General features: G+C 54.2%; 1 protein-coding gene and 1 pseudogene across 1 annotated transcript; both read left to right on the top strand.

Moving 5' to 3' along the window:
- Positions 1–572: 572 nt before the first annotated feature.
- LOC110312083 (small ribosomal subunit protein eS25 pseudogene) lies at positions 573–1043 on the top strand (annotated as a pseudogene).
- Positions 1044–12111: 11068 nt separating this feature from the next.
- Positions 12112–19187, top strand: Tbx1 (T-box transcription factor 1). Its single transcript, XM_021185094.2, has 8 exons — positions 12112–12295; positions 13403–13745; positions 15144–15245; positions 16025–16196; positions 16712–16867; positions 17313–17380; positions 17463–17563; positions 17827–19187. Exons 1-8 carry the CDS (start codon positions 12112–12114, stop codon positions 18288–18290), a joined length of 1590 nt encoding a protein of 529 aa, XP_021040753.2. The 3' UTR covers positions 18291–19187.
- Positions 19188–26538: the final 7351 nt, after the last annotated feature.

Below are 26538 nucleotides of genomic sequence, written 5' to 3'. Positions count from 1 at the left end.
AGTGTGTAGCGCATCTCCCTAGCATGCATGAAGCCCCAGGTACCATTTCAAGGACTGCAGTGGAACCAGAACCAGGCTCAGCTGGCAAGGCTAAAGCCCACCACATTTGAGGTGGGAACAAGGGGAATCGGAAGATCCAGGTTATCATGCTTAGCTACATAGCAAGTTCTACACCAGCCTGATACACAAGAGGTCCTGTCTCAAACAAACAAACAAACATGCTGACTAGATGCTTCTCAAGTAAGACAAACACGTGGCCAGTATCTCTAGCACTCAAAAAAAAAAAAAAAAAAAAAAGGATATGGAGAAAGGAGTCCCTTATATATTCCTGACCAGAGTGAAAAGTAGTCTAGTTGGCATTGATGGTATATGCTTTTAGTCCCAACTCTCAGGAGGCAGAGTCAGGCAGATCACTGAGTTCAAGGCCATCCTGGTCTGCAGAATGAATTCCAGAACAGCCAGGGCTACACAGAAAAACACTGTCTTGGGGTGAAAAAAAAAAAGTCTATCCATTAGGGGAAACAGTCTGAAGGAAACTTCAGACTTTCCTTTAATAAAGAATTAAATTGCTTTTTTTCCGACATCTTAGCGAGGCTGCTGTGGTCCGCACGACTCTCTGAGCTTCGCCATGCCACCCAAAGACGACAAGAAAAAGAAAGATGTTGGAAAGTCGGCCAAAAAGGATAAAGATCCAGTAAATAAATCTGGTGGCAAGGCCAAGAAGAAGAAGAAGTGGTCCAAAGGCAAAGTTCGGGACAAGTTGAACAATCTTGTCCTGTTCGACAAAGCGACATATGACAAGCTCTGTAAGGAGGTTCCGAACTATAAGCTTATTACTCCAGCCGTGGTCTCCGACAGACTGAAGATTCGCGGTTCCTTGGCCAGGGCAGCCCTTCAGGAGCTCCTTAGTAAAGGACTTACCAAGCTGGTTTCAAAGCACAGAGCCCAAGTAATTTACCCCAGAAACACAAAGGGTGGAGACGCTCCAGCTGCTGGCAAAGATGCGTGAACAGGTTCAATCAGCTGTACATTTGGGAAAATAAAACTTTATTGAATCAAAAAAAAGAATTAAATTAATTCAGCAGTCTACAACAAAGGAAATGAAAGAGGTGCTGTCTGCATGCTCATATTTATGACAGCACTGTCCATGATGGACCAAATATGGCAACAACCTGAGTATCCACAAACGATGAATGTGAAAAGAAAATGCAGTCCGCCGGGCATGGTGGCACATGCCTTTAATCCCAGCACTTGGGAGGCAGAGGCAGGCAGATTTCTGAGTTTGAGGCCGGCCTGGTCTACAGAGTGAGTTCCAGGACAGCCAGGCTATACAGAAAAATCCTGTCTCGAAAAACAAAACAAAAGAAAAAGAAAGAAAGAAAGAAAGAAAGAAAGAAAGAAAGAAAGAAAGAAAGAAAGAAAAGAAAATACAGTGGTATACAACCCAACCATTAAAAACATTGAGATCTGGGGTGCACTTGGTGGTGTTGGCCAGCACTTCGGATATGGAGACAAAATAGTCATAGCTCGTGGTCATTGCCAGCTACACGGGCAGCTCAAGGACAGCATGCAGTACTTGAGACCCTGCCTCATAACACACTGGGCTGGCTGGACAGATAGCTCAATCAGTTAAGTCTTGTCTGTGCAAACAAAAAGATCTGAGTTCATTCACAACAGTCAAAATTTTAAAAAGTGGGTGCTGGAGAAATGGAGCCGGCAGAATTTTTGGAGCTCAGTGACCAGCCAACCTATCCTATTTGGCAAGCACCAGCTCCTTTGAGAGACCAAACAATGAGGTGGATGGCCCTTGAGGGACATGCCTGAGGCTGGCCTATGGCACTGGCACACACACACACGCACACACGGATGTGCACCTGTGAACACATGCACACATACACACACATACACACGAAATAAACAAGAGAGAAACACAATCTCCATTTGCCAGAGTAGAATGATATGAAATGCCATATCACGGGACAAGCCAGCACAGGAAGACAGGTTCTACATGTTCTCACTCACAGACAGTCTAAACGATTCTCTTCCAGGGCAGAATGCAGGTTGTCAGGACTCTGACAGGGAGCTGGAGAGATGCTGATCAGGACATGTGGTTACAGTCAGACAGGAGAGGGTGAAGAACCCTTCAGTACTTTGGGGTAACTATAGCTCATAAATCATATTCTTGAAGATGCCAAAGAGCAGAGATTTAAGTGTCCTAGCAGCATCATATAACTCTTCAAGGTCACGCCTTTGCTGTCTGCATCTGACAATTTCCACAGTGTGCACATGCACACCTCAGTGAGCTGTACTGCATATGAACAACACGTGCAATCTTACCCTTGGATTTAAACAGTAGATAAGTTTGAACACTCTAAAAGTAAAATAAATAAATAAATAAATAAATAAGCAAAAAATAATAAACTCCAGCTGCTCAGAGCAAATGTCCCGAAAGCACACAGTTGCAAAAGAGCCTGTGAGGTGGATGTGACAGTCATCCAAGTGGCTACGCAGAGGTCCAGTGGGAGCAACACGAGCTACACTGAGACCTCTCTCCTGTACTGGGTGACTCCCCTGCATCGACAGGCCACATGGCTCCAGCTCTACTGCATAAGAATTACCTTAACTGGCCTCAGGGACCACTCACCAAGATATCCAGTACTTTTTGCACACTCCTCAGATGTGAGTCAGGTCCCTAGCCTTGGTATCTTGGCCACCTTGAGCTAGCCTGAACGGAAGAGTGAAACACTACTGGCAAATGCTGTGTGACCTGAGAGTCCCAGGGAGCAGATCATGAGAACAAAGCCCTAGGCCCCTCAGCCGCAGGGGTACAACCCCAAGACCTGCTCATCTGACCTCAGTAACAGGTCAGAGAACCCAGAGGGGGCATAGGGCTAGGGGCTTAGTCCACATGGGACTCAGGACCAAAGCAAACACAGAAAGCCCACATGATGTCACCCAGGAGCTCCTGCCCAGCCTGCTCCCCACTGGCCTATCAAGGAGTGCTGCCTCAGTTTCTCCAGGTACCCCTTGACCTCTGGCTTCAGTGGGCACCGTGGTTGCTCCCAAAAGCCTCGGGGGCCCCACTTGTTTCCAGTGAAGCATGAGACAGCCTGGCGCCCGCCCGCCCACACACTGTGGGGTGGCTTCTGGTCACAGGGTCCTGGCAGTCACCATGGAGGGAGGGGCTGGACCGTCTTCAGGGCACCAGTAAAGGCTCCTGTCCATCTGTCTGTCTTCCTGGGACAGCTGGTATAAACTACACAGAGAAGGATAGGGCCTCCAGGCTTCCTGTGACTTACCATCTAGCCAGCCCTATCCACCTCCTTTCAGCCTCAGTTTCCCATCTCTCAGAGGCTCCCCCTGGGAAAAAGATAATCGACTAAGTAGGACGGACCCTCCCCTCAATCCTAATCCCAGTGTTGAGCTGGCTGGGGGAGCTTCAGGGGTCCATGCCTGACCAGAGGCTCCTCCCCCTCTGTATGTCAACCTCACACCACCTCAGAGCTTCAACAGTTTAATGGGGACCCACATGGGATAGTGGCTTCTACCAAAGCAGAATGGACCCGGTCCCTAGCCTGCCTTGAAGACCCCTGTACACGGATGCATGACAGGTCCTCCCAGCTGAGAAATCACTTTAACAAAATGTGTGGTGAAGAGGGCAGAACCAGCTTAGCCCGGGGATGATCCAGGGTACTAGTACTGGAAAGGGAGAAGGCGCTGCAGCCGGGCTCTGGCCTGGGGCCCCTGGGCTGTCAGGCCAGTTCCCTGTCCCACAGCTGTCTCAGCTCCCATCTCCCCCACCCGCCCCAGGACTCCTATTTCACTGAAGAGATTAAGACCACCTGGCAAGAGCCCCCTCCCGATAGCCTGCCCTGGCCCCAGCCCCCCAGATCTGTAGCCCCTCCCCCAACCCATCTTTCCCACCCCCACATTCCCACAGAGCCTCTATACCCTGTTCTGCTGAGGACCCAACACCACTGCCACCTGATGGCTGCCTTGAGTCACCTCCACATGAAGCCAGGCCATACAAGCCCCAGGCCACCCCTCACCATACAAGCCCCAGCCACCTACCAAGATACCTCAGCCCAGGCAGCCACCAGTAGCTGTCTGTCCCTGTCCTAGATCCTGTTCACTGACTGCCCAGACTCCTGCCATTCTCAGCTGATGATTAAGGGGCAGGACCGGCTGGTGTTGCCCTGACTTGAGGTTCTGAGCTTGGGTCTAGCCCAGCAGGCCTGGAACCTCAGCCAGCTCAGACTCAGGCAAATGCAGGAAGAACCTTTCTTAGCTCTGGGAACCACAGCTATGGACTCCCCCATTTGTTTGTTTTTGAGAAATTCCAAGCTAGCTCAGCAAAGCCCCAGAGAAGGGATTTGTCAGGGCCTGGGTGGGACTGGGCTATGCTCTTGGACCTGGGAAATCTAGGCTGCATTGTGACTTAGGGACCAATGGAAATTGAGCAGAGGGTGCCTAACTGGACATTCCTGGAGTGAGCTCCTTGGGCTTTCTCTCTCCCAATTCCAGGCAGTATGGCGCAGGCAATGGTCATCTCAGAGTGCTTAGGGACCAGCTGGGATGTAGGAAGGCCCCAAGGGAGCTCAGTAGTGGTAACATCAGCAGAGGAGGTGAGTGAGAGGCATGAGCTTGGTCTGCCCATTTTCCAGGGTCTGCAGCACTCTTCACATCGTTTCCAGGTGACAAAACTGAGGCCAGGGGCCCACCTCAGTATCTACCACAGAATGCATCTCACCATGTGGCTCCATCTCACTCTCATGGCTCCTCTGCTCTGAAAGGACAAGAAGATATGGCCACTGTGTCAGGGAGCCCTCCTTCCCTTTGGAACAGCATTCCATGCCTTTCCTGCATCTGTATGGGGTGGCACTAGCAAAGCTGGCAGAACCTGGCCAGCACACTTGTCCTCCACCAGGGCGTCTCCGTATCTCTCATGCTGTATCCAAGCCTCTGTCCCCATCAGTCCTGGATGGCTTGGGCTCCCGTCCGGCCTGTGACAAAGGGACTCCATACATCTTGTCCATCAGATTCCTCTGCTCTTTTATCCTCCCTGTTATGTGACAGCAGCATCTCTGTGCCTGTGACAGGCTGGACAGCTTAATCTCCAAGCTAGTGGGAGTTTCCTGAGAAAGTGGAGCCAGAGAAAGATTTGCCTTCATGGGCTCTGGGCACATGGGCTCAAAACATCAGACCAAATTTCTGGCCAATACCTATGCCAGTGGGGAAGTCAGAGCCCTGGAGGCAGGACACAGGGCAGAGAGGACAGAGAGGGGCAAAAGAAGTCCTTATGAGAAAAAGTTTCACCACAAATTAAAGAATTTCTCTAAGCAGCTCAGCTCTGCTGTTGCAATGAGTACGAGGATATGAATTAACTGCCCACTTCTCTCTCTCTCTCTCTCTCTCTCTCTCTCTCTCTCTCTCTCTCTCTCTCTCTCTCACACACACACACACACACACACACACACACACACACAAATCCAAGTTTCACTGGGCATGTGGAACACACCTACAATTCCAGCATTCAGGTGGTGGAGGCAAGTATGAGAGTTCAAAGTCACCATGGTTTCACAGTGAGCCCCTGCCTCAAACAAAGCCAAAGCATTCTCTTGTGGGGGCCAGGAAGATGCTCAGTGTTTAAGAAGACTTGCTGCGGGCTGCGGGACAATAAAAAAAAAAAAAAAAAAAAAGAAGACTTGCTGCTTTGGCAGAGGGACTGAGTTCAAATCCTAGAAACCACATGGTGGCTCCCTGGAAATACAGCTGCTGCAGGAGATCTGAGCCACACTCTGACCTGCACAGGTACTGTGCGCGTGGCTCACACAGACACACAAAGACACACATGCATGTACATAAATAAACCAAATCTATTGAAAAATAGTCTCCCTATGTTTATTTTACTTTACGTATCTATAAGAAAAACAACATATGGAATGATTGCCAGGATCCTAGGCCTTCATAACTGGCTTATTTACCAACATGCCAGACTCAGGGCTAGCAGCTTGGCATGGACAATGCCTTCCATGTGGATTCATTGAAAAGGGTCATCTTTACTGATATGGTCCCCTGGGACACTCTTCTAGTACATAGTGTTCAGGACACTGACCTGGACAATAAACCCTTCCTCCTCAGCACATCACCTGACTGTGTTACGTTTAGCAAACAGCAGTTGTGAATGGACTAATGTACTTAATTCTTCCCTTACTGCACAGCAGAGGGTTTTACAAGGGCATTGTCAATCAAAAGTCCACTTAAATTTCCAAAATGTGTGTCAACACCAGTGAAGAGCAGTTACAGCAACCTATGTGGGTGGTAAGCCTGCATGTGTGACCAGATCTGTATGTGTGTACTCTGGGCAAGTGTCTGCATGTACAACATGAATTGTGTGTAAGTCCCTGTGCTCATGTGTCTGTGTTCCTGTCCAGTTCTGTGCATGAAGACAGTTATGCCAATGGTGGCATATGTTATGGCATGCTCACATGTGTGAGTATGTGTGCCCATATATGCATTCATGTTCAGATAAGTGCTCCCAAGTGTTCCTGTGTGTTGTGGCAGTATGTGTATTGTTGGGTGTTCTGCAGACAAGAGGAATCTTGAAGGGTTTTTGGCAATCTTCTGGCTTGTTCACCCTGAGTTAGCACACCTCCTTAGAGCTGGCTGGCTCCTGCTGTGGCCAAAGAGGGGAGGGGAAGAGGCTGTTTTCCTCAGCTGCCTGCTCCACAGGTCACCTCCTGCCACCACCTCCAACCCCAGGCTGAGCCTAGGCCCTCAGAGGCCCTGAACCACACCTCTGCCTGACAGTACCCGGGGTAAGGGACTCTTATGGCTAGAAGATGGACAGCGGACTCCCCATGTGGCTGGCTTCTTCCGCCAAGTGGGCAGCTAAATCAACAGGCTCAGACCCTAGCTGTCCATCAGTCCGTCTGTTTGTTTGTTTGTTCTAGAGTTGTGGGGACTTCTAGACAGCAGGGGGCCCTGGTGACCTGGGAGGATACTATTGCCCATCCAGTCTGACCATCCTTTTCCCCAAATCCTCTCAGGACATCTTCCTGGACCCTTAGTCCAGAATACAGCAGCCATACTGTTTGTATGGGAGGCAGATGGGGGCAGGAGACCATTAGTGTGAGGCTGTCCTCTTAGCTGAAGTGAGGGCCCTGTTTTTACCTCCCCTTGACTGTATCTTCTGTCTCCATTTGTCTATGTGCACCCTGAAGTTATCAGTACCCCCAGGACCTAGACATTCCAGGGGCCACAATGGGTCAGCAATTGCCTTGAGACAAGAGCCAGGTGGCTCTGGGATGAAGGGAGAGTCTCGGGGGAGCAGGAAGAGTTTTAGGGGAAGATGAAGCCAGCAAGGTCAAGTAACTCAAACCACAGGCTGCACACCAGGAAGCTGCTCCTCACTCTGGCCAAGTTCTCTGAATCTCCTGATCCTCCTCTGCGACACCCTGTAGGTCTAGGGTACTATCCCTGATTTCCAGAAACCCTGCTTACTGCAGTCTGCCGTACTCCACAGAGCCCTAGTTCCTCCTAGTGTAGGAGAAGGTCTTATACTAGGGTAGGGCATATGGGGTGGGCTTGATGGGTTTCAGAGTAGGAAGGTACCAAGAAAGGTCATAGACCAACAGGGGGACTTGAGTTAAGAAAGGGGTCAGCTGGGCTGTAGTGGTGCAGTCCTTTAATCCCAGCACTCTGGAAGCAGAAGCAGGAGGATCTCTGCATTGGAGAATTCGCCTGGTCTACAGATAGAGTCCCAGGACAGCCAGGGCTACATAGTGAGACCCTGTTTTGTTTTGTTTGAGGGAAGGGGAGAGGAGAGGAGAGGAGAGGAGAGGAGAGGAGAGGAGAGGAGAGGAGAGGAGAGGAGAGGAGAGGAGAGGAGAGGAGAGGAGAGGAGAGGAGAGGAGAGGAGAGGAGAGGAGAGGAGAGGAGAGGAGAGGTAGCTAGCCAGGCCTCAGGGAGCACCGCCTCTGGGCAGTGTCCCTGCTGCACCAGGAGCCACCCCAGAGCCTACTTCTGGATGGGTATATCGTTTACACAGGCGGTGCTTGTCTTAGTGGTTGTGGAATGTACGACCCAGATTTTGATGGGACAGGGAGCCTCCAGCACGCTCCCCAGTACAATTTACCCCACAAAATTTCCCAAAGTTTGGAGGCTGGAGACGAGGGGGGGTGGGGCGGAGCGGGAGGGTCATTCAGCCCCAGCTACTGTGAGGCACAGTTCTTACCTGCGTGCCTCCAGAGCTGGTGGGTGGGTGTGTCTCCTGATCTGCCCTTGTCCCCCAGGGTCACCCAGAATGGCTCGGTTACAGCCTCGGGCCAATCACGTGCGTGGACAAACTGACGGCGGATCGCTCCCGAGGGGCCTGGGTTCCTGCGGATGCAGCCGCCAGGGGGCTGAGAGAGGGAAAGAGTGCAGAGCCTCCTGCAAGCCCACGGCTCCCGGCTCCGGCGAAGGTCGAACCCTGCGCCTTGGAGACTTCCGCGGGTCCTTGTCCCGGACGCCGAGGCAGAGCCGCCGACGTCAACCCAGTCGGGGAAGTTGTTCCTGGCATAGCCGCCGGTTTCCTTTGAGTGCTTGGGGCCGAGTGCAGGCAGGAGGAGATGGAGGCAATTTCCAGCTATCAATCCTGAATCACTGGGTCACGTAAAGCCCAGCCTCTCTCCGAGACTCCCTCAACACCTTTGGGAACATAGCCCGAGCCTGCCCTCCATGTTCTGATTTCTGGAGGAGGGGACCCTGGATTCCTGCGCCCCGATCTCTGCGCGGGTCCACCTGTATGCATTTTGCTCCAAGTAGCCAGGAATCAATGCTGGGAGCCCTCTGGGCCCGCGCACTTTGTCCCGGGAGCCAGTAAGGCCTAAGATCCATGGGCTGTCAGGCTGCCAGAGACGAAGGTGCACAGGAACATCTGCGGCTAGCAGCCTTCAAGCTCTGAGAGGCCCGCGTCTTTACAATAGACAGAGAGTGAGGAGTGGGGCTGGTGGGTGTGAGGGGCTGGTCTGCCCGCTCCCCTGGGGCAGCCACGTGCACCCAAGGGAGGCGGAGCCGAGCCAGAGCCAGGTAGGCAGGAAACTCTAGGGGTCTGCCTCCCTTCGCACTGGAAACTTCAGGAATTCTACTGGTTTCGCGTCCGACCCTGCAGATAGCCGACCAAGGAGTGTGTGAGTTGCCACAGAATCCAGCGACGGTGCTGGGTGCAGCCAGGAGCCCATACCGCCAGCCACAAAGCCTAGGGTTCAAGGAAAAAAAAAATAAAAATAAAATAAAAAGCAAGATTTGCAGCTTCTTAGCCCCATTCTACTCCCCCAATTTCAAGCCTCTGAGCCCCACTCCTTTCCTACCAGCAGTCAGTCTCAACGTTAAACCCCAGTTTTAGGGCCTGTAAAATGGTATAGTCAGGGATGTCAGCCTCCTGCCTCAAGCCTTGGAGAATTGCAGGTCTTTTCACTCTGCATGGCATGTGGAGGAGAAGAGGGTACAGCCCAGGCCTCGACCATGCACTGTGCTCTCAGGACTAAGGTGTAAGCTCACGACCCCTGTGTGCAGACCACTGGCTCGCAGTCAAGCCCCTTACCGCTGTGATGGAAGCGCCGCCGGCAGGGGGAGCGAGGCGGAAGGGAGCGGCGGCCGGTGCAGGTGAGGGAGGAGCATTCCCCGGGGTAAGGCTCTGGGTCCGCTCCGAACCTTCGCGCTAGGGTGTAGGACTACAGAGTGGGTTCGTTCCTTAGCGCTCTGGGCAAGAGCCGGTCGTGAGGCAGCGTCAGGAGGAGAGGAGCGCAGGCCAGTTACTGGGCGACCAGGCACCGACCTCACAGTTTCGGTGCTGTGCACAGGGAAAGGGCGGTCCTAAGAGTCGGGTCCTGTAGTAAGTAGAGGCGGTTGCTCTATAGCAGGCGGGAGGCTTGAGTGGACCGGCACTTGCAGGGTTTCGGGTTTCTTAAGCTAGTCTTTCTAGGGGTTCCAATTTTCTACAGTGATGGCTAGTGGGGGTAGAGTTGGGGAGGAAGGATGAGGGTGACCGATGCAAGTGGAGCGAGCTAACCACGCACAGAACATATTAAGCGGGGCCCTGACACATTCCCAGCCTCTGCTCAGGGGCATTGTTTGCTGTAAAGTGTTTACTGACCCAGCTGTAGCTTGCAAGTACAGCCACAGCAGGAAGACTTCCCTTGTCACTGCAGGTGACGCAGGGGGCGCCAGGACGGACCCCAGGGCTGACCCAGAGCAACCAGGAGTTCCTGAAGTTTTTCACTTTCACTTCTCAGTATTAGCCGCACTGAGGTCCAGGATGTGGCTGCAGCCCTGGCGGGTTGTGGGGAGGTACTGGGGAAGACCTCAGCTACTCCACCCTGGGATGAGGTACATCCCTATAATGCAAAATCGCCTGCCAGAGCCCTGCCCCTACATCCTCACGTGGGACTCAACTTATAGAGGCGCGGTGGACTATCTTTGATACTGCTGTATCTCTCCATCACTACTGCGACATTATACACCTGCCCAAGACTGGGCTCTCCTATCGAGCAGGAGACAATAAGCTATCCCTGCTCAGGAAAGAGGGAAAGATCCTGTGGCCCACCTAATCTCCAAACTACCCTCCTTAGACCTACCTACTCTAGGCCAGTGGCACAGGTCACTGTCATTGTCAGTCCCTGGATGGCCAGTCACTTAGGGCCCAAGGAACGACCTCTTGACAGCCTCCCTTTCTTAGCTGTCCTTAAGCTTTCAGGGACAGGCTAGGGCACCAGTCCAGTTACACACACCACCCCCTCCCACATCCCAATCTATTATACAAGTCCCAGATACCCACTCCTTGCAGTCGTGGCCTTGATCCTTCCACTTAGTTGCTGCTACAGCCCGGGGAGGGAGGCCTGAGACTGTCAAAACCCTTGGAGAGGCTGCAAGCATCCCACTACATCCTGAGTCGGTTCAGCAGAGGGCCTACTAAGTCCTTGACAGAAAGTCCTTGGAAACTGGGCCTTGTCTACCAGTCTTTAGTAGAATCTAGGAGGTTCTAGGCTTCATATCCTGTGCACAAAGGGCATAGGCATATGAACGGGTCAGAGAGGCCCCCCGGAGATAGTAGGCGAAGAGAAGGTACCGGAGAAGTGGGGCATTGATGTAATCATGTCTTGAGGCCCGAACGCTGAGGCCTGGTCCTGCACCTTAGCAGTTAGGCCTTTCGTGTGGGGAGGCTGGCTGCAGGGTGGAGAGGGGACAGCACCCCACCATGCGGTCTGAATTTCTCCGACGTGTCCTCAGCTCCCTCGGCCGGCCAGGCCCCGCCCCCGGTCCTCCCTGCGCCCCGCTGGTGCGCAGGGAGGTCGGAGGAGCGGGCACTGCCCACCCTCCGGATGTAAAAGCGTCCTGGCCAGAGGCGGGCGGTGCGCGCGGGGTGCGCGTGACGCTGGGGCTCCAGGTCTTGTGCGGCCTGGGCGGCGTCCCACGGCTCGCTTCCCCACCACGAAAGCAAGCTGACCCAAGGGGCCTGTAGGGGCAATTGCTGGTGAGGTCCAGCTCTGCGGCACGGAGGGACGAAGGACTCCGCAAGCCCTGGGGCTATCTGCCTGTGGCCTGTGCGAGAGCCGGAGCTCTCTTACCCAGGTGCAGGGGCCGCCGGGGAGGAGGTGGAGGCAGGTGGGGCCAAGCAAGGGCTGGGCTAGACTCAGGCAGCTCCTCAGTGCCTCGCCAGTGCCCTGCCATCTCACACTGGGACTGAGTGTTCGAGACATAGAAGCTTCTCCTTTGGGGCTGTAGACTCTGGTGGTGGCTTCGCCGAATAGAGGGGACGCCCAACCTCCGCAAAAGCTGCAGGATGTTCAAGGGGCGTTGGTCACACAGGGCCCCGGGAGGAGAGACCAGGGACAGAGAGCTTACAAGGCAGGAGGGCCCTGAATTTCCAGGGTGCTCCAAATGTTCGGACTCCTGGGCTAATATTGGCTGAAAATGGGGGGGTCTCATGACGCCATAATCCCTTGGGCCCTGGACCGGCGGCTGTGAGTGGCACCACAGGCCCCCGCCCCCGGGCCCCCTGCGCTGGGCTGGGCGCGGTGCGGCTGGGCGTACGCAGTCGGAGGCGGCGCCGGTCAGGCCCGGGCGCCTATGGACGCGCGGAGCCCGCTGTCTGCCCGGGCCAGCGCGTTCAGCATCGCCTCTCTTGTTGCAGCCGAGGCCTCGGAGGGCACCGCCCACCGGGGCCCCAGGCCCTCGGACCAGGCGAAACTTCGCCGGCTACCAGGATCCCCAGCCGGGATGCACTTCAGCACAGTCACCAGGGACATGGAAGGTGAGCCTTCTGTCCGCGTCTATACTGTCAGGCCGCCCGCCAGCCCCCTGCTGTGAGGCCCTGCGGCCCAGCGGGTGGAAAGGAGCTCTAGGCCGGGTGGGCTCCAACCTTGAAGCTGGGACTCTGGGACAGGAAGAAAGGGCGGCATTCCCCAAAGTCAGTCCACCCACCATCCTAGGACTCCAACTTCTGGGACTGAGCACAGTCTTCTGAAGTCTGAAGAAGGGGAGTCTTTGAGCTGGAAGAAGCAAAGATGATTAGAGAAGAGTCAGGGAACGCAGTAAAAGGAGGGGGCGGGGGAACAAAAATAAACAAACAAACAACAACAACAACAACAAAACCCAAAAATACAAATCAATGAGAGCAGCCAAGAGGGGAAAAAAAGGAGAAAACAGAAAATACGACAAAGGTGAGAAAGGCAGATACATGCAAAGGAAATAAAGATAACGAAAGAGAAAATGAAGGATAGGATAGCTTGAGACAGAAATTAACTTCATTAAAGAACAAGAGAAAGGCTGAAGATTCATTTACGTTTGAAAGGGCAAAGACGAATAGTAGAGAACACCCAAAAATAAGAGGAAGAAGTTAGACGGAAGGGAAGACATGAAAATTTGAAATTGGAGAGAGTGACACCGAGAAAAGAGAGAGGCAGGGGGTTTAAGAAGAAGCTGTAGCGAGAGAAAGGAGACAGAATGTGAGAAGTTGAAACCAGGGACACAAAAGGTAGAGGAAGGAGAACTTGGGGAGCGTCTGGCACAGAAGAAAAGCCAGCGCGCGCTGGCGGCGGGCAGGGCCGCGCACCGGCCCGTCGTCCCCGGAGCCGGTCGGAGCGGTCGGGGGGCCCGGGCCCGCGGAGCCTCGGCGGGGGAGGGGCGGGGGGAGGGGCACGGGCTATTGTCTCGGCGGGGCGGGGCGGGGCGGGGCGGCTCCGCGGGGCCGGCCCGCGGGGTGGGGCGGTGCGGCCCGGGGCGCGTGCGGCGCAGCGCCCGCCACTCGGCCCGCCGCGCGGGACGGCGCTCTGATCGGCGGCGGGTGGCCTTCGGGTCATGATCTCCGCCGTGTCCAGTCCGTGGCTCACGCAGCTCTCGCACTTCTGCGACGTTGCAGCCTTCGCGGCCAGCAGTCTGAGCGGCCTGGGAGCCCCGTCGCCTGGCGCCGACCCGTTCGGCCCTCGCGAACCGCCGCCACCGCGCTACGATCCGTGCGCTGCAGTCCCCGGTGCCCCGGGCCCGCCGCCGCCGCGCGCCTACCCTTTCGCGCCCGCCCCCGGGGCGGCTGGTAGCTCGGCGGCGGAGTCCGAGGGTCCGGGGGCTAGCCGCGCGGTCGCGGCCAAGGCTCCGGTGAAGAAGAACCCGAAGGTGGCCAGCGTGAGCGTGCAGCTGGAGATGAAGGCGCTGTGGGACGAGTTCAATCAGCTGGGCACCGAGATGATCGTCACCAAGGCAGGCAGGTCAGGCGCCCCTTCCCCGCGCCCCTGTCCACGTGCGTGCCGTGCCTCTGACTGCGTGTCAGGGATGCGCGGGAGCCCGGCTGAAAAGCGGATGAAGGTGCAGCCGGGCCACCTGCGAGTCCTTCTGGCCTCTCTGCTGACCCGGCTCCAGCGACAACCCGCGGAGAGCCAACCGCGAGTCCTGGGACTCTTCGAATTCGAGGGAAATCTGTGGGCCGAAAGTGCGCCCGACTGCGGCGGTTAGGCAGCTGCCACCTAGGAAACTCCCGCGTGGGTTTCATTCAGTATGTAGGGCAATCCAAAGAGCAAATATCCCCTAGGTGTATGAATAATTTTAGGAAAGAGTTAAGACCCTTAAAAGCCAGTGCGCTCATTTTCCGGGAACTCGAGACCTGGTTTTCTTGGGCCTCAATTTTGGCCGCTTGTGGGCCCAGTTCTTCACAAGCCTGGCAGGGTATCCGTGCCAGTCGCCTGGTTATTTGTTTTCAGGGCCGAGAGGGAAAAGGAACAATTGCAGATGCTCCCGATTTGACCAGTAGACAAAGGCGGGTGCTGGGTTGTGTCTAATGTACACATCAGCTCCGTGGCCAAGGAGGCTCAGGGCCTGTTTGCAAAGCCTTCTCGAGGTTTCTGTTTCCCTGCTGTGCAGCCCTCCCTGGGGAACTTAGGCCTGTCCTTCGCTGCTGCTCTGTGGATTTTCTCCAGGCTCTTTAGCTGTCCGTACCACCCAACACAGCCTCCTGAAGACAGCGGCTTGGCCTTCTGGTCCGAGAAGGCAAATGAGGGCCTTGAATGTCACTGGAGGGGTTTAGAGGAGAGGGAGGAAACAGGAAAACATACGCTGAGCCTTTTGCAAACAGGTTCTTGGGGAGGCTTTGGCCAGGTCTTGAGAGTTGAAGGCTGGATTGCTGGGGTGTCCGTGTGACTTGGGGGGAGGATGTTTGGGATCACTACAGCACCGGTTTCACTTTGTTGGACACGGGAATTCTTTCACTTTGTTGGGTGAAGCCAGGGAGGCTCTGAGAAGGGGAGACAAGTCCCGGGGCCCATATCTTAGTTATCCTGCTGCTGGCTGAGGCAAGGTCCAGAAAGTTTAGGAATTCCTGGGGCAAGGCTGTCTGTGTAAGCAAAGAAGACAGAACAGGCTTTGGAACTCTGCAGCTCGGCACCTGGTTAGCCATTTCTGTGTTTCAGAGAGGGACCTGAGGCCTGACCTGTTGCTGCCTTGCCCAGGGTTGGATAAGGGCCTACTTGAGATTAGAGAGCCAAGAAAGCAGCTTAAAGAGAGACCTGAAGGAGGGCTGAGCTAGGGGCTGCCTGGCAGAGAAGTTAAAGTGGAGATCGGTCCTGTACTCCCCTACCTGAGGGACCTGACCTCCCTCCTTACCCCATCCCCAGACGAATGTTCCCCACGTTCCAAGTGAAGCTTTTTGGAATGGACCCCATGGCTGACTACATGCTGCTCATGGACTTTGTGCCTGTAGATGACAAGCGCTACCGGTGAGCCAGTCTTTGGGACCACTGAGACAAGCTGTGTGTCCAGGGGATAGGGTGGGGGTGTCCTTCCTTGCTGACAGAATTCAAATGCCACCCACCCAAGCCGAGTAACTCTCTCATGACTCGGTCCTCCTGTACTGGCTGCCCCATAGACTGCTCCTGCCCTGCTCAGCCCTGCCTAACTCAGATTCCACCCTATATATTCTGAGCTGCCTCCTAAGCTTCTGGCAACAGGCAGCTCAGATGTCTTGACCTGTGCGGTCTGCCACTTTACCCATGCCTTCTGGTGACAGTCGTGTTGCCTTGCCCCATTTCTAGAGAACCTTCAGTTCCAGAGCTGGGCCGGAAAGGTGGGGTGGCTGGTAAAGATTGTGCAGGGTGGGCCCGGGTTGCTCAGACAATTAACAGTAATTAATAAAGGGAACATGGGCCACCCTGTGCCTAAAGCCACTGGCTAGTGATGCCAAATCCAGTCTCCGACCTTCTGGGCCCTGGGGCAGGCAGTCCCGCTTGCAGCGAAATTCAAGGAGGGGATGGCTTCCTCTCTTTCTGCACCTAGATTTCCCTCACCTTTTGTGTGCTGGGGCCTTGGGAAGTTTTCTAGTTTATTCACAGTCCCCTCTCTTGGGAATCTTGCTTTCACCAAGAGCACAAACAACTCTAAAGCTCTCCCAGGATTCTTCTGCCTTCTGCACATGGACGGGGTGGGGGTGGGGGTGGGGTGGGAAGGTCTTCTGATTTACCCTATATTGCATGACCCCCTCCCACGATGTTGCCCTTAGGTATGCTTTCCATAGCTCCTCCTGGCTGGTGGCAGGCAAGGCAGATCCTGCCACACCTGGCCGAGTGCACTACCACCCGGACTCGCCGGCTAAGGGTGCACAGTGGATGAAGCAGATTGTGTCTTTCGACAAGCTGAAGCTGACCAATAACCTGCTGGATGACAATGGCCATGTAGGTGACCCTTCTCTGGCTTATGAGCTGTCCCCTGTTGTAGGCCTTCCAGAGTCCCCAGACTAGAGAGAGAGGCATGGGGCAACACTGGGTGGCAGGCTTCTGACGTGCTGGCCTCTGTATGAGGGGGTCACCTTCCCTCCCTTCCCCCCTATGAGCTCAGGTGGGGGGGGCTCTTTAATTAGAAAGGGGATCCCTTTGTGGGTAAAGGGCAGGAGTCTTTTGGAATCCCAGCCTGGGGGAGGGGGTTCCTGCTGGGTGGAACTCTGCCCCACTGCTGCCACCCTATCCAGGCCAGGGGCAGTCCCTGGGGTCCTAGGTAAAGAAGATCTGCAATCCCATCATTTGCCAGTTGAAGAAGCAGCTTTTCCTGGAGATCCTAAATGGGTTGCAAGAATGAGGGGGTTTGCCCACATCAGCTAAGGAAATTCACTGTTCACGTAGACTTCATGATGCTGGACTGAATTCTCCTCCAGCCTCATGGCTGGAGCTGATCCACCATCCTTATCTTCCAGATTATTCTCAACTCCATGCACAGATATCAGCCCCGATTCCATGTTGTCTATGTGGACCCTCGAAAAGACAGTGAGAAATATGCAGAGGAGAACTTCAAAACTTTTGTGTTTGAGGAGACACGCTTCACTGCAGTCACTGCCTACCAGAATCACCGGGTGAGGGTCTGCTGGGGGGTCCCGGAGACAGGCCCTCTCCCTCCACAGGCCTGCCCAGCCTCCTATATCAGCTTGACCTCTGTATCTGCAACTGTCACTGCAGCCTGAAAGTTTGTTTTCCAAATCATTCCGGAAACTCCCCATCAGAGGCCTGATCTGAGGTTTACCCAGATTCCTAGGGCGCCAGCTCAGTTGCCCTCTTTGTGTGCTGGGGGGCTAAGGAGGGCGGAGGTGATCACATTCCCGTCCCAGCCAGGGACGTGAGTCTTCTACTTTTATTTGGAGAGGCAACTGTAGGTCTGATGAGAAAAGGTGCATCGTGCTGTGCAGGGGCAGTTGTGGGTCCCTTCTCTTCCAGATAGTGCAGAAGGCCTAAAAACCATCCCGCCCGCCGCTGCCGATGTCGGGTGGCGAGCGCGTTTAGCTTACACCAACTTCCCCGCAGATCACGCAGCTTAAGATTGCCAGCAACCCCTTCGCCAAAGGCTTCCGGGATTGCGACCCAGAGGACTGGTGAGTGCCCTCAGAAGAAAAGGCAAGGGCCAGGGCGCTTGGTCTGGATGCCATGGTGACGTGACCCACTCCCCTTCCTCAGGCCCCGGAACCACCGGCCCGGAGCGCTGCCGCTTGTGAGTGCCTTTGCTCGCTCTCGGAATCCCGTGGCTTCCCCTACGCAGCCCAACGGCGCAGACAAAGGTAGGACCTAGGGTTGTGGGATCGCGGCCGCAGCCGGTGCGCACTCGCTTCGCCCGGGTCTGCCGCCGCACCCGGCCTCGCCCACACCCCCGGGCGTCAGGGCTTCAGAGTTGCACAAGGAGGCGACGGGCGGGCAAGCGGGCACTCGCTCTCCCGCCCGCCGCTCCCCGGACGGCGCGGGCCGGGGTGGAGGTGGGGGTTGTGGCTCGGCAGGTGCGCCCTGACGGTCCCTGCCCTGAGCTCACCCCCGGCTCTCCCCGCAGACGCTGCAGAAGCCCGGCGCGAGTTCGACCGTGACTCCGGACCCGCAGCGCTCGGCGACGCTACGCACCCGCCGCAGCTGCTGGCGCGCGTGCTGAGCCCCGCACTGCCCGGGCCTGGCGGCCTCGTCCCGCTACCCGGCGGATCCGGAGGCCGCCACAGTCCCCCGCACGCCGATCTGCGCCTGGAGGCACCGGGCGCGTCCGAGCCGCTGCACCACCATCCCTACAAGTATCCGGCCACTGCCTACGACCACTACCTCGGGGCCAAGAGCCGGCCGGCGCCCTACCCGCTGCCAGGCCTGCGCGGCCACGGCTACCACCCACACGCGCACCCGCACGCGCACCCGCACCATCACCACCACCCCGCGGTGAACCCGGCCGCCGCCGCCGCTGCTGCCGCAGCAGCCAACGTGTACTCGTCGGCGGCCGCGCCGCCCGGTGCCTACGACTACTGCCCTAGATAGTGCGCCCGCGCGCCGGCCCCGAGGGCCATCCAAGGACGCGCTCCCCATCTGGGGAGCCATGCGGGCTTCCCGCCCGCCAGTGCCAAAGCTCCCGTCCGAGGCGGAAGGAAGTGGTATTTATTGTTCTCCGCGAGACCTCGTCGCCTCCGGCCTGGCCGGCAATTGCAGTGTAGACGACCGAGAGAGCCTCGCCTGCGGGCGGTGTAGATACGTGTAGATATGTGTAGATACTGTAGATACGGCACCGGCGCCGATTTCATAAACGGTTTCGCCTCTTTTTGGAAATTGCCGGTGTGGCTATTCTTTTGCATCTAATTCGATTGGGCCGGGCGGCTTTGGGACACAGAGACTTAGTCTTCCCAGCCCTGGTCACTGGTGTGGGCGTGGAGTGAGGGTCTCCCCAGCTCTAATCGCCCCTCCCTCCCCTTGGGGTCGCTGCCTTCCTCCCGCAGCTCCCTGGGTCCACTACAGGCTGAGCACGCGGTTTTCCGGGGCAGGCAGAGGCTTTCACTTCAGCTCTCCACACCTGCAGCTGCGGGTGCAGGATTTGGGCCTGAACGTTGACCTGTTTACCGGACTAGGCCTATAAGTTTTTCCGTGAAAGCCGGGAATGATGTTCGGGACAGGACACTGTCCATCCGGCCTGGGATGGCATGCGGAAAGACAGAAACAAGCCGCGGGCTCGGCTCTTCCAGCGTTGCCCTGGCCTGGCACCAGCCCAGAATCGCGTTTCCCCCTGTTTATTGACTTTATTCACTGAATGTCCCCACAGAGTTATTGGGGGTGGGGGCGCACAATGACAGTGGTCATGAGTCATCTTGAAACTCCCGTGTGAAGCAATTTTTCCCAGGCCAGGTGGCTGGGTGACCTGACTCCCCATTAACTCAACACCATCGAAGTGGCCAAAGGAACCCTTTGATCCCTCCCTTCCTGAGCCCCAGCAGGAAGGGCCAACTGAAGGCCAGCCAGAGTTAAGGCTGGCTTATGCCTCAAATAAATGGGAAATGTCAGGTTCTATCCCTGGCCTTCTGTTTCAGTGTGTTCATGGCACTTGCTGCCATCAGAGACATGCTTTCCTAGGGCACTTCCACATGTCAACCCCAAGTCAGTACAACTTAGTCTCATGTCTGATCTGTCCCAGGTTGGGTGGTCACCCCCTTCCTCCCAAGAGCATCTAGTCTATATGACCAGAGGGGACAAAGCTATAGGGACACCCCCTTGAGTACATCTATGGACATTCATTCTCAACTCCTGCCCCTAACCCTCCTTCAAATGCAAGCTTCTTTCTATAGGTGACAGTGGGCTCAAGGCCACCTGTTCCACACTGGCCTGGGAAACCAAAGACACTCCATGTCTCCTGGAGTAGCCTGGGGTTTGTCCTGCAGAGGGCAATGGTCAGCTTCAGGCTGCCCCTCTCGCTCATGGAATGCAGCCATTTCACATTCTTTTAACATGCCAGGGATGTGGGGCAGAGCTGTTTCATTAGAACCTCCATGTCTGTGTTATATAAGCTGAAGTGAGCTGTCGCAGCACCGAGGTTTTTGTAAGCAGGGGTGGAACACACACACACAGAGCAGAGACCCTAAGTGCAATTCACTGACCTTGAAAATATCCCTGCTCCCAGAGCTGGCTCATTTATCAGGAGAGCTGGGCCACTGCTAGTACACTCACTGGTGTGATTCCTAGTGCTAGGTGCTCAGTCACTGAGTGTGGACCAGAGGCAGCAGAGGAAGGGACTCTCAAAGTCCAGGGCTTCTCCTCTCTGTCCCAGGGATGAATCTTAGCACATCTTGTAAACAGGAGGCTGGGCAGGGGCACACTGCTGTCATGTCCTCTCTCCTTTACTGCTTCGCACTGCTGACCCCTCTATGGGCAGCTGCCGCCAAACAGCTCTTGGCTGCCATGTAAGAAATGGCTTTCCAGAAGCTTCTTTTTCTGTGATGGCCCACGTCATCTGTCCATCTGGTTTCTTTTGGTTTCTCTGCCTCATGAGGGCTAAGATTCAAGGAATGTGTCACCGTGCCCTGCCTTGTTTTCTGAATGTGCACATTCTCCAGTTCAGACTTCGCACACCTGAATACAATGGTATTGATGGTATTTGGAGGTAGAGCCTTAAGAGCGTAACACATCAGGGGTGGGAATGATGTTGGGGGGGGTGGGGGTGGCAGGAGCAGGTGCTCAAGGATCCACTGAGAAGGATTAGTACCCATATAAAAGACACAGGCTCCAAAGAGATGGTTCAGTGGTTAAGAACACAGGCTGGTCTTCCAAAGGCCTGGAGTCCAGTTCTCAGCACAGCACGGTGGTTCACAACCACCTGTAATTCCAATTTTAGGAGCTACAACAGATGCCTTCCTCTAGCCTTCATGGGCACTGCACACACATGGTGCAAAGGCAAAACACTCATAGATATAAAATAAAATTTAAAAAAATTTTCAAAGGGACCCCTCACTTTTCTGCTGTACGAAGACTTAAGAATGAGGCCATCCACTGCTCTGATGAGCACAGACCATTCCATCACCCTGACCTTGCACGTCCAGCCTCCAGAGCTAAGAGAAACAAGCACACCTTTAATTCTAGCCCTCAGGAGGCAGGTGGTTCTTTGTGAGTTCTAGGTCAGCCTGGTCTACAGAGAGAGTTCCAGGACAGTCAGAGTTACAAAGACCCTCCCGCACAAAAGGAGTCATGTCTCCTGCTGTAAACCAATCGCCTTTTGGTGGTAAGGAGTTAGAGTTGACTTGAATGATTACAAGAGCCAGTCTTTTCCTTTCACTGTACCTTCCTCTGTAGCCATACTGCCTGCCGTGCCCTGCTGCAGGCTGCTGTGCTGGCCTATGCGGGTACAGAGTGTGCATCATCTTAGTTACCCACACTCTGCTTGTTGGGCCCCCCCTATGCTGTTCCTAGGGATCCCCAGATAGTACAGATAGTCCAGGCTCCAGTCCAGGCCTCAGAATTCTTCAGAAACAGAACAAACACCCAACTGGAGAGCTAGACCACCTTGGGGAGAGGGGGAAACGGCCAGAGCCGCAGGCCTTGCTAGGAGCTCCAGGAGCCTGCTCTGCAATGGTGGCCTTGCCTAAGGGAGAGTGGGAGCACCAGCTGCCTTAGGCCTTTCCCCAGGGAAACATTTGGCATGCAGAGGCCAGGGGTGGAGGGTGGGGGTGGGGAGCTGCTGAGGGGTGCCTAGAGTGGTGCTGACAGGCAGAGAACCCGGCTGATCTGCAACTCCAGCCCCAGGCCCACCGGGGGAGTCCAGATCTCTGTGATGAGTGTGGAGGATGAGACACCCCACCTCTAGGTGAACTACAGATCAAAGTGGGGGTGAGAGGGAGCAGGGCCAGCGTGGCCTTGGCAGGCACAAGGCATGAGGTCAGCAAAGGCAGGATAGGCTGCTTGGATTGGGCTGTGTGCCTCAGTTTCCCCTTTGTGCTGTGGTGATGCTGGATGTGAATGTAGGGTTCATGTGGACTCTGGGCACTGGGACACTCATGTTTTATGTTTTCTCTTCTCTGTGTGTTTCTTGAGGGATCAGCTGGGTTTGGTCAAGGAGTTCACTGCACCCCACCCCTCCTCCTCCTCTATCTCTCCAGGCACCTCACATCCTTCTGTGGGTCTAGCCCAGAGCAAGTAGAGACTGGGCCCCTGGCCCTGCAGGCTGATGGGACCTTCCTCCTCTGGCAGTGAGTCTCACGTTCGTTCTTTGCCTTTCCCTAACCACACATCAAGCCTTTGATTCGGTTCCCCTTCCTGCTTGTTGTATTACTTCAAACCAGATGGGCTCCTCAGATGAAGTCTGGAGACTCCATGTCTGTGTAAAGGCTGCCAGGTCTGTGTGTGGGAAGCAGCAGAGGCAAAGGTATTGTGCTAACAGCAGCCCAGAGGGGGAGGGAGACTCTAAGCTCTCACAGCAGGAATTAAGCTGTCCTCTTAATTGTGAGGGATGGCGTTGCCACATCCTCAGTTCTCATTTGCCTCTCTAGTAGGTACTAATTCCACTCCCCTTCCACCACCCTGCTCCATCCCTGGACTTTGGGCCAGCCCAGCGCCTCCCCTGCAGACCCCATCAGGCTTCAGCCCCACAATGTTCCCACCTGCCTGAGACACGACACAGGCTTGTGTCTTCTATCAGCCTCTCCCTGCACATACCCCATATTCCCTATTCTTCCCCCCTTTCTGGCTCTGGCTCTTGGCAGTACCCTGCCTTCCACACCTACCTTTTATAATAATTAATAATAATAATAATATAAACTCTTAGGTCCCCTAAGACAGTTCCTCTTGTGTTATCATCACAACAGCAAGGCTGTTGATGATGGCAGCATCTAATGGTAGCATCCCTGGCTCCTGAGATGGCCGCATTAGACAGTCACCCTGAGACCCTGGTTCTGCTCCAAGGGAATGCAATAGAATCCTTTCCTGTACAGTTGAGGTTGGTGGGCTGTTCTAGTGGATAGAAACAGCCTGGTACACTGTGGGACATAGATCCTGACCCTGCTGCTCCTGTCCTGTCAGCTTCTGGTCTTCTTGGTCTCTTGTGGTGAAGGCCCCTCCCTCGGGGTGGGCTAGCTATTCTAAAGTGAGCATCTTCACAGGAGGAGTCAAGCCCACAATCAGAAGCCACCTCACAGAGACTGGCTGTCTCTCTCCTGGCCCCAGAAGCTATCACAGGGCTTCTACCTGGAGGCCATGCACAGCACTGCTCCCTTACTGCTGCTGCCCACAGCTCCAGAGGGCATGGCCTCCAGAGGACTGAGTTCTGCATCTCGATAGCTTCTGGCTCCCGCCTGTGGCCTATGAACTGCTCAGTCTCAGGCTGTCCCCAAGAACTGTCCCCCGGTTCTTGGTGCCTGGGTTTCCCTCCAGCCCTGGTTCAGCTGATTCCCAGTCTAGTAGTGTCTTGCCTCTATGCAGACTAATTGTCTGGAAGGCAGTCTCCTAATCACCGAAGGCTAGCATGCAGTAACAGAAAGCCTGGACTAAGCTAAAACGAGACGCTATCTCACACACAAAGTCGGCTATTCTTGTTTGGTTGGTTTGGTTTTTGAGACAGGATTTCTCTGGGTGGCCTTGAACTCACGAGTGTCACTGCCTCCTGAGTGCTGGTGGTTAAAGGTGTGTGCCCACCATCCAGCTTAAGACTTATTCTTTTTTTTTCCTTAAGATTTGTTTATTTGGACTGGAGAGATGGCCCAGTGGTTAAGAGCACTGACTGGTCTTCCAGAGGTCCTGAGTTCAAATCCCAGCAACCACAAGCATCTTACAACCATCTGCACAGCTACAGTGTACTCATATACATACAATAAATCTTTAAATGAATCAGACACACCAGAAAAGGGCACTGGATCCCATTGCAGATGGTTATGAGCCACCATGAAGTTGCTGGGAATTGAACTCAGGACCTCTGGAGAAGCAGCCACTGCTCTTAACTGCTGAGCCATCATCCCTCCAGCCCCAAAATTGATATTCTTAAAAACAAACAAACAAAATAGCAACTGCAGCTGAGAGTGTAGATCAGTGGTAGGCCCATGCCTGATACCTGTGAGACAATACCCAGGTGACTTCACTGCCCAGTTCTGCAAAAAACAAAAACAAAAACAAACCCAAAATGCCAGCTGTGGCCCCTCACACCTGTAATTCCAACTCACAAGGCTGAGGCAGAAGGATTGACACAGTCTGAGGTCAACCTGGGCTACATAGTGAGACTCTGTCAAAAAAAAAAAAAAAACCTAATAAATAAAATAAAGAAGTAACGAGAGATGAAGTAGCGCAGGGGTTGTAGCTCTCTTGTTTGTCAGGTGCAGGACTACAGAGAGGAGCTGTGGGGAGGGCATAGCTTCAGTATGATTTTAACAAGTCCACTCCTTGGGACACCCTCAAAACAACTGAGAGAGGGGCTCCAACAAGTCTGTGGGCAGCCATGTTCATAGCTGCATCATTCACAAACACCAAGAGATGGAAGCAAGTCCCATGATCTTCGGGAGGTGGATAAATAAGCTAAATGTGGTCCATCCATACAATGGAGTAGTACCCAGCCCCCAAGGGAAGGGGACTCTTACATCTGTGACAGCACAGATGAATCATGACAGTTTTTTCAGCAAACAGGCCAACGATTAGACAAGTACTATGTGATGCCAGGAATCAGAGGCAACCCGAGGTCTAGAGAGATGGTTCAATGGTTAGGAACACTGGGTACTCTCCCAGGGGATCCCAACACCCACCTGGTGCCTCACAACCATCTGTAATTCAATGCCAGGGGATCTGAGGTCCTCTTCTGACCTCTGTGAATACCAGATACACTAGTTGTGTACGTACATACATGCAAGCAAAACTCTCATGTATACCTCAGCTCCTGGCCACTTGAGGTTTGGTCATGTCTGGTTCTCAGTTCCCTCCTGCAGCATTGAGTATCATAGCTAATGCAGGACCCTAAATGGACCAGTGACACTCGAGTCTACCCTGGCAGGGAGATGCTAAAACTGGAGCATGGGGTCTTTCACACAATGACAGTGTCAGGAGTCACAGCTTCTGCTCTGAGGAGCCATGTGTGTCCATGAGGAGAGGTAACGTTCAGTTATCTGGCCACGGTGGACTAGAAGGACAGAGGGATGGGTAGGGACGGTTGCTCCCACATCTGAGGTTCACATCAGACTAGGGACAGCTGGCAAGTTGCACAGCAGGTGAGACTTGGAGCAATTATGTCTAAAAGGGGGAAGACAGACATACAGAAATATGTGCTCAATGGCCAGAGCAGCCCCTGTCCTACCCAAGGCAAAACCCAGGTGTCCATGGCAGTGACTGTGAGGGAGAACAACTCAGCCAGCAAGTGCTGACGCTGATGGGTGCGACTCCAGGAGGCTACAGTCATGGTGCTGAGTCAAGGAGTCAGGCCCCGGTGGCATCTGCTGCAGGACTCCACTTACATGTCACACAGAAAGGGCAAAGCCACGGGGAGGATCAGCTTGTGCCAAGGGCTGCAGGCAAGGGAAGGCCAGCCAGGACAGGGCGGGAGGATTTGATTAGGTAATGGAACTTTTGTTAAAACCTTGTCAAAACTGGGGCAATGGCTCAGTCAATAAAGAGCTTGCTGCACAGGTAGAATTTGAGCCCCAGAACCCAAGTAGAAAACAGCAGCACGTCCTGGACCCCAGAACCAGTGATGTGGAGACAGGATGAGCCCTGGGACTCTGCCTGGCCAGCGTAGCTGACTGCATGAGCTCAGGGTTCAGGGAAAGATTCTGCTGCTCAAAACGTAAGAAAGGAGGTGACTGAGGAAGAGACCAGATGTGGTTTCTGGACTTATACCAACATGAGTCCATAACACACACACACACACACACACACACACACACACACACGAGCGCGCACGTGTCAAAACTCACAAACTGGATGGTAAGAGAGGGTGAAATGCCATTTCTCTCATGCATAAAGAACTTGCTGGGCCTTTCCCTCTCATTTCAGCCTCTTTCTGATGCATCTCCTTTTCCTCCTCTCCCTGCTATAAGATCAACATCGTTTGTCTCCCCAACCTGACAGGCATCCTGCTGCCATGGGAAAATTAGTGCTCTTTGCAGGAGTGAGCAGCAGCGGGAACGGGAGACTACAGTGTGTTCTGCCTCTGGCATACTGCTGCACCCGTCTAACCTGTGCCATGACTTGAAGTAATACAAGACCACCTAGAAGTAGCTATACAATCTTGGACTTGTCAACCTCTTTTCTATATAAACTGTCTTTTTTTTTTAATATATATATATTATTTTATGTACATCGCTGTTTTGACTGTATATATGTCTGTATGAGGATGTCAGATCCCTTGGAACAGGAGTTACAGGCAGTTGTGAGCTGCCATGTGGGTGCTAGGAAGTGAACCTGGGTCCTCTGGAACAGCAGCCAGTGTTCTTAACTGCCAAGCCATCTCTCCAGTCCCTATATAACCTTGTCTCTACTATTTTGTTACAGCAACAGAAAACGAACCAAGCCATTCCTCATCTTCCCAGCCCTTTGACTTGATGTGTTTAGCATAGTCTTGGAATATTATCATTATTATATTATTATTATTATTTGTTGATGATGTTGTTGTTGTGAAAAGGATTAAACCCAGAGTCTGAGGAATGCTGTGCAAGGCTTCTCTCTACCACTTAACCAAGTGTCAACCTTTCCATATCCCAGGGCCAGTAGAGCTAAAAGGACAAGCTACTGAAAGGGGACTTTGGGTAAGGCCTTTGTTTAACACCGAAGATAGGTTAGATAG

The sequence above is a fragment of the Mus caroli genome, unplaced genomic scaffold (assembly GCF_978045245.1).
Source record: "Mus caroli unplaced genomic scaffold, Mus_caroli_1 scaffold_17, whole genome shotgun sequence".
In the NCBI taxonomy this organism is placed as follows: Eukaryota; Metazoa; Chordata; class Mammalia; order Rodentia; family Muridae; genus Mus; species Mus caroli.
This window is presented reverse-complemented; position numbering and strand designations above follow the sequence as displayed.

Coding starts and splice junctions, on each gene's coding strand:
- Tbx1 (XM_021185094.2), top strand. CDS start 12,112: ATGGACGCGCGGAGCCCGCTGTCTGCCCGGGCCAGCGCGTTCAGCATC. Junction 15,246..16,024: donor GTAGATGACAAGCGCTACCG/GTGAGCCAGTCT, acceptor TGTTGCCCTTAG/GTATGCTTTCCATAGCTCCT. Junction 16,868..17,312: donor CTGCCTACCAGAATCACCGG/GTGAGGGTCTGC, acceptor ACTTCCCCGCAG/ATCACGCAGCTTAAGATTGC.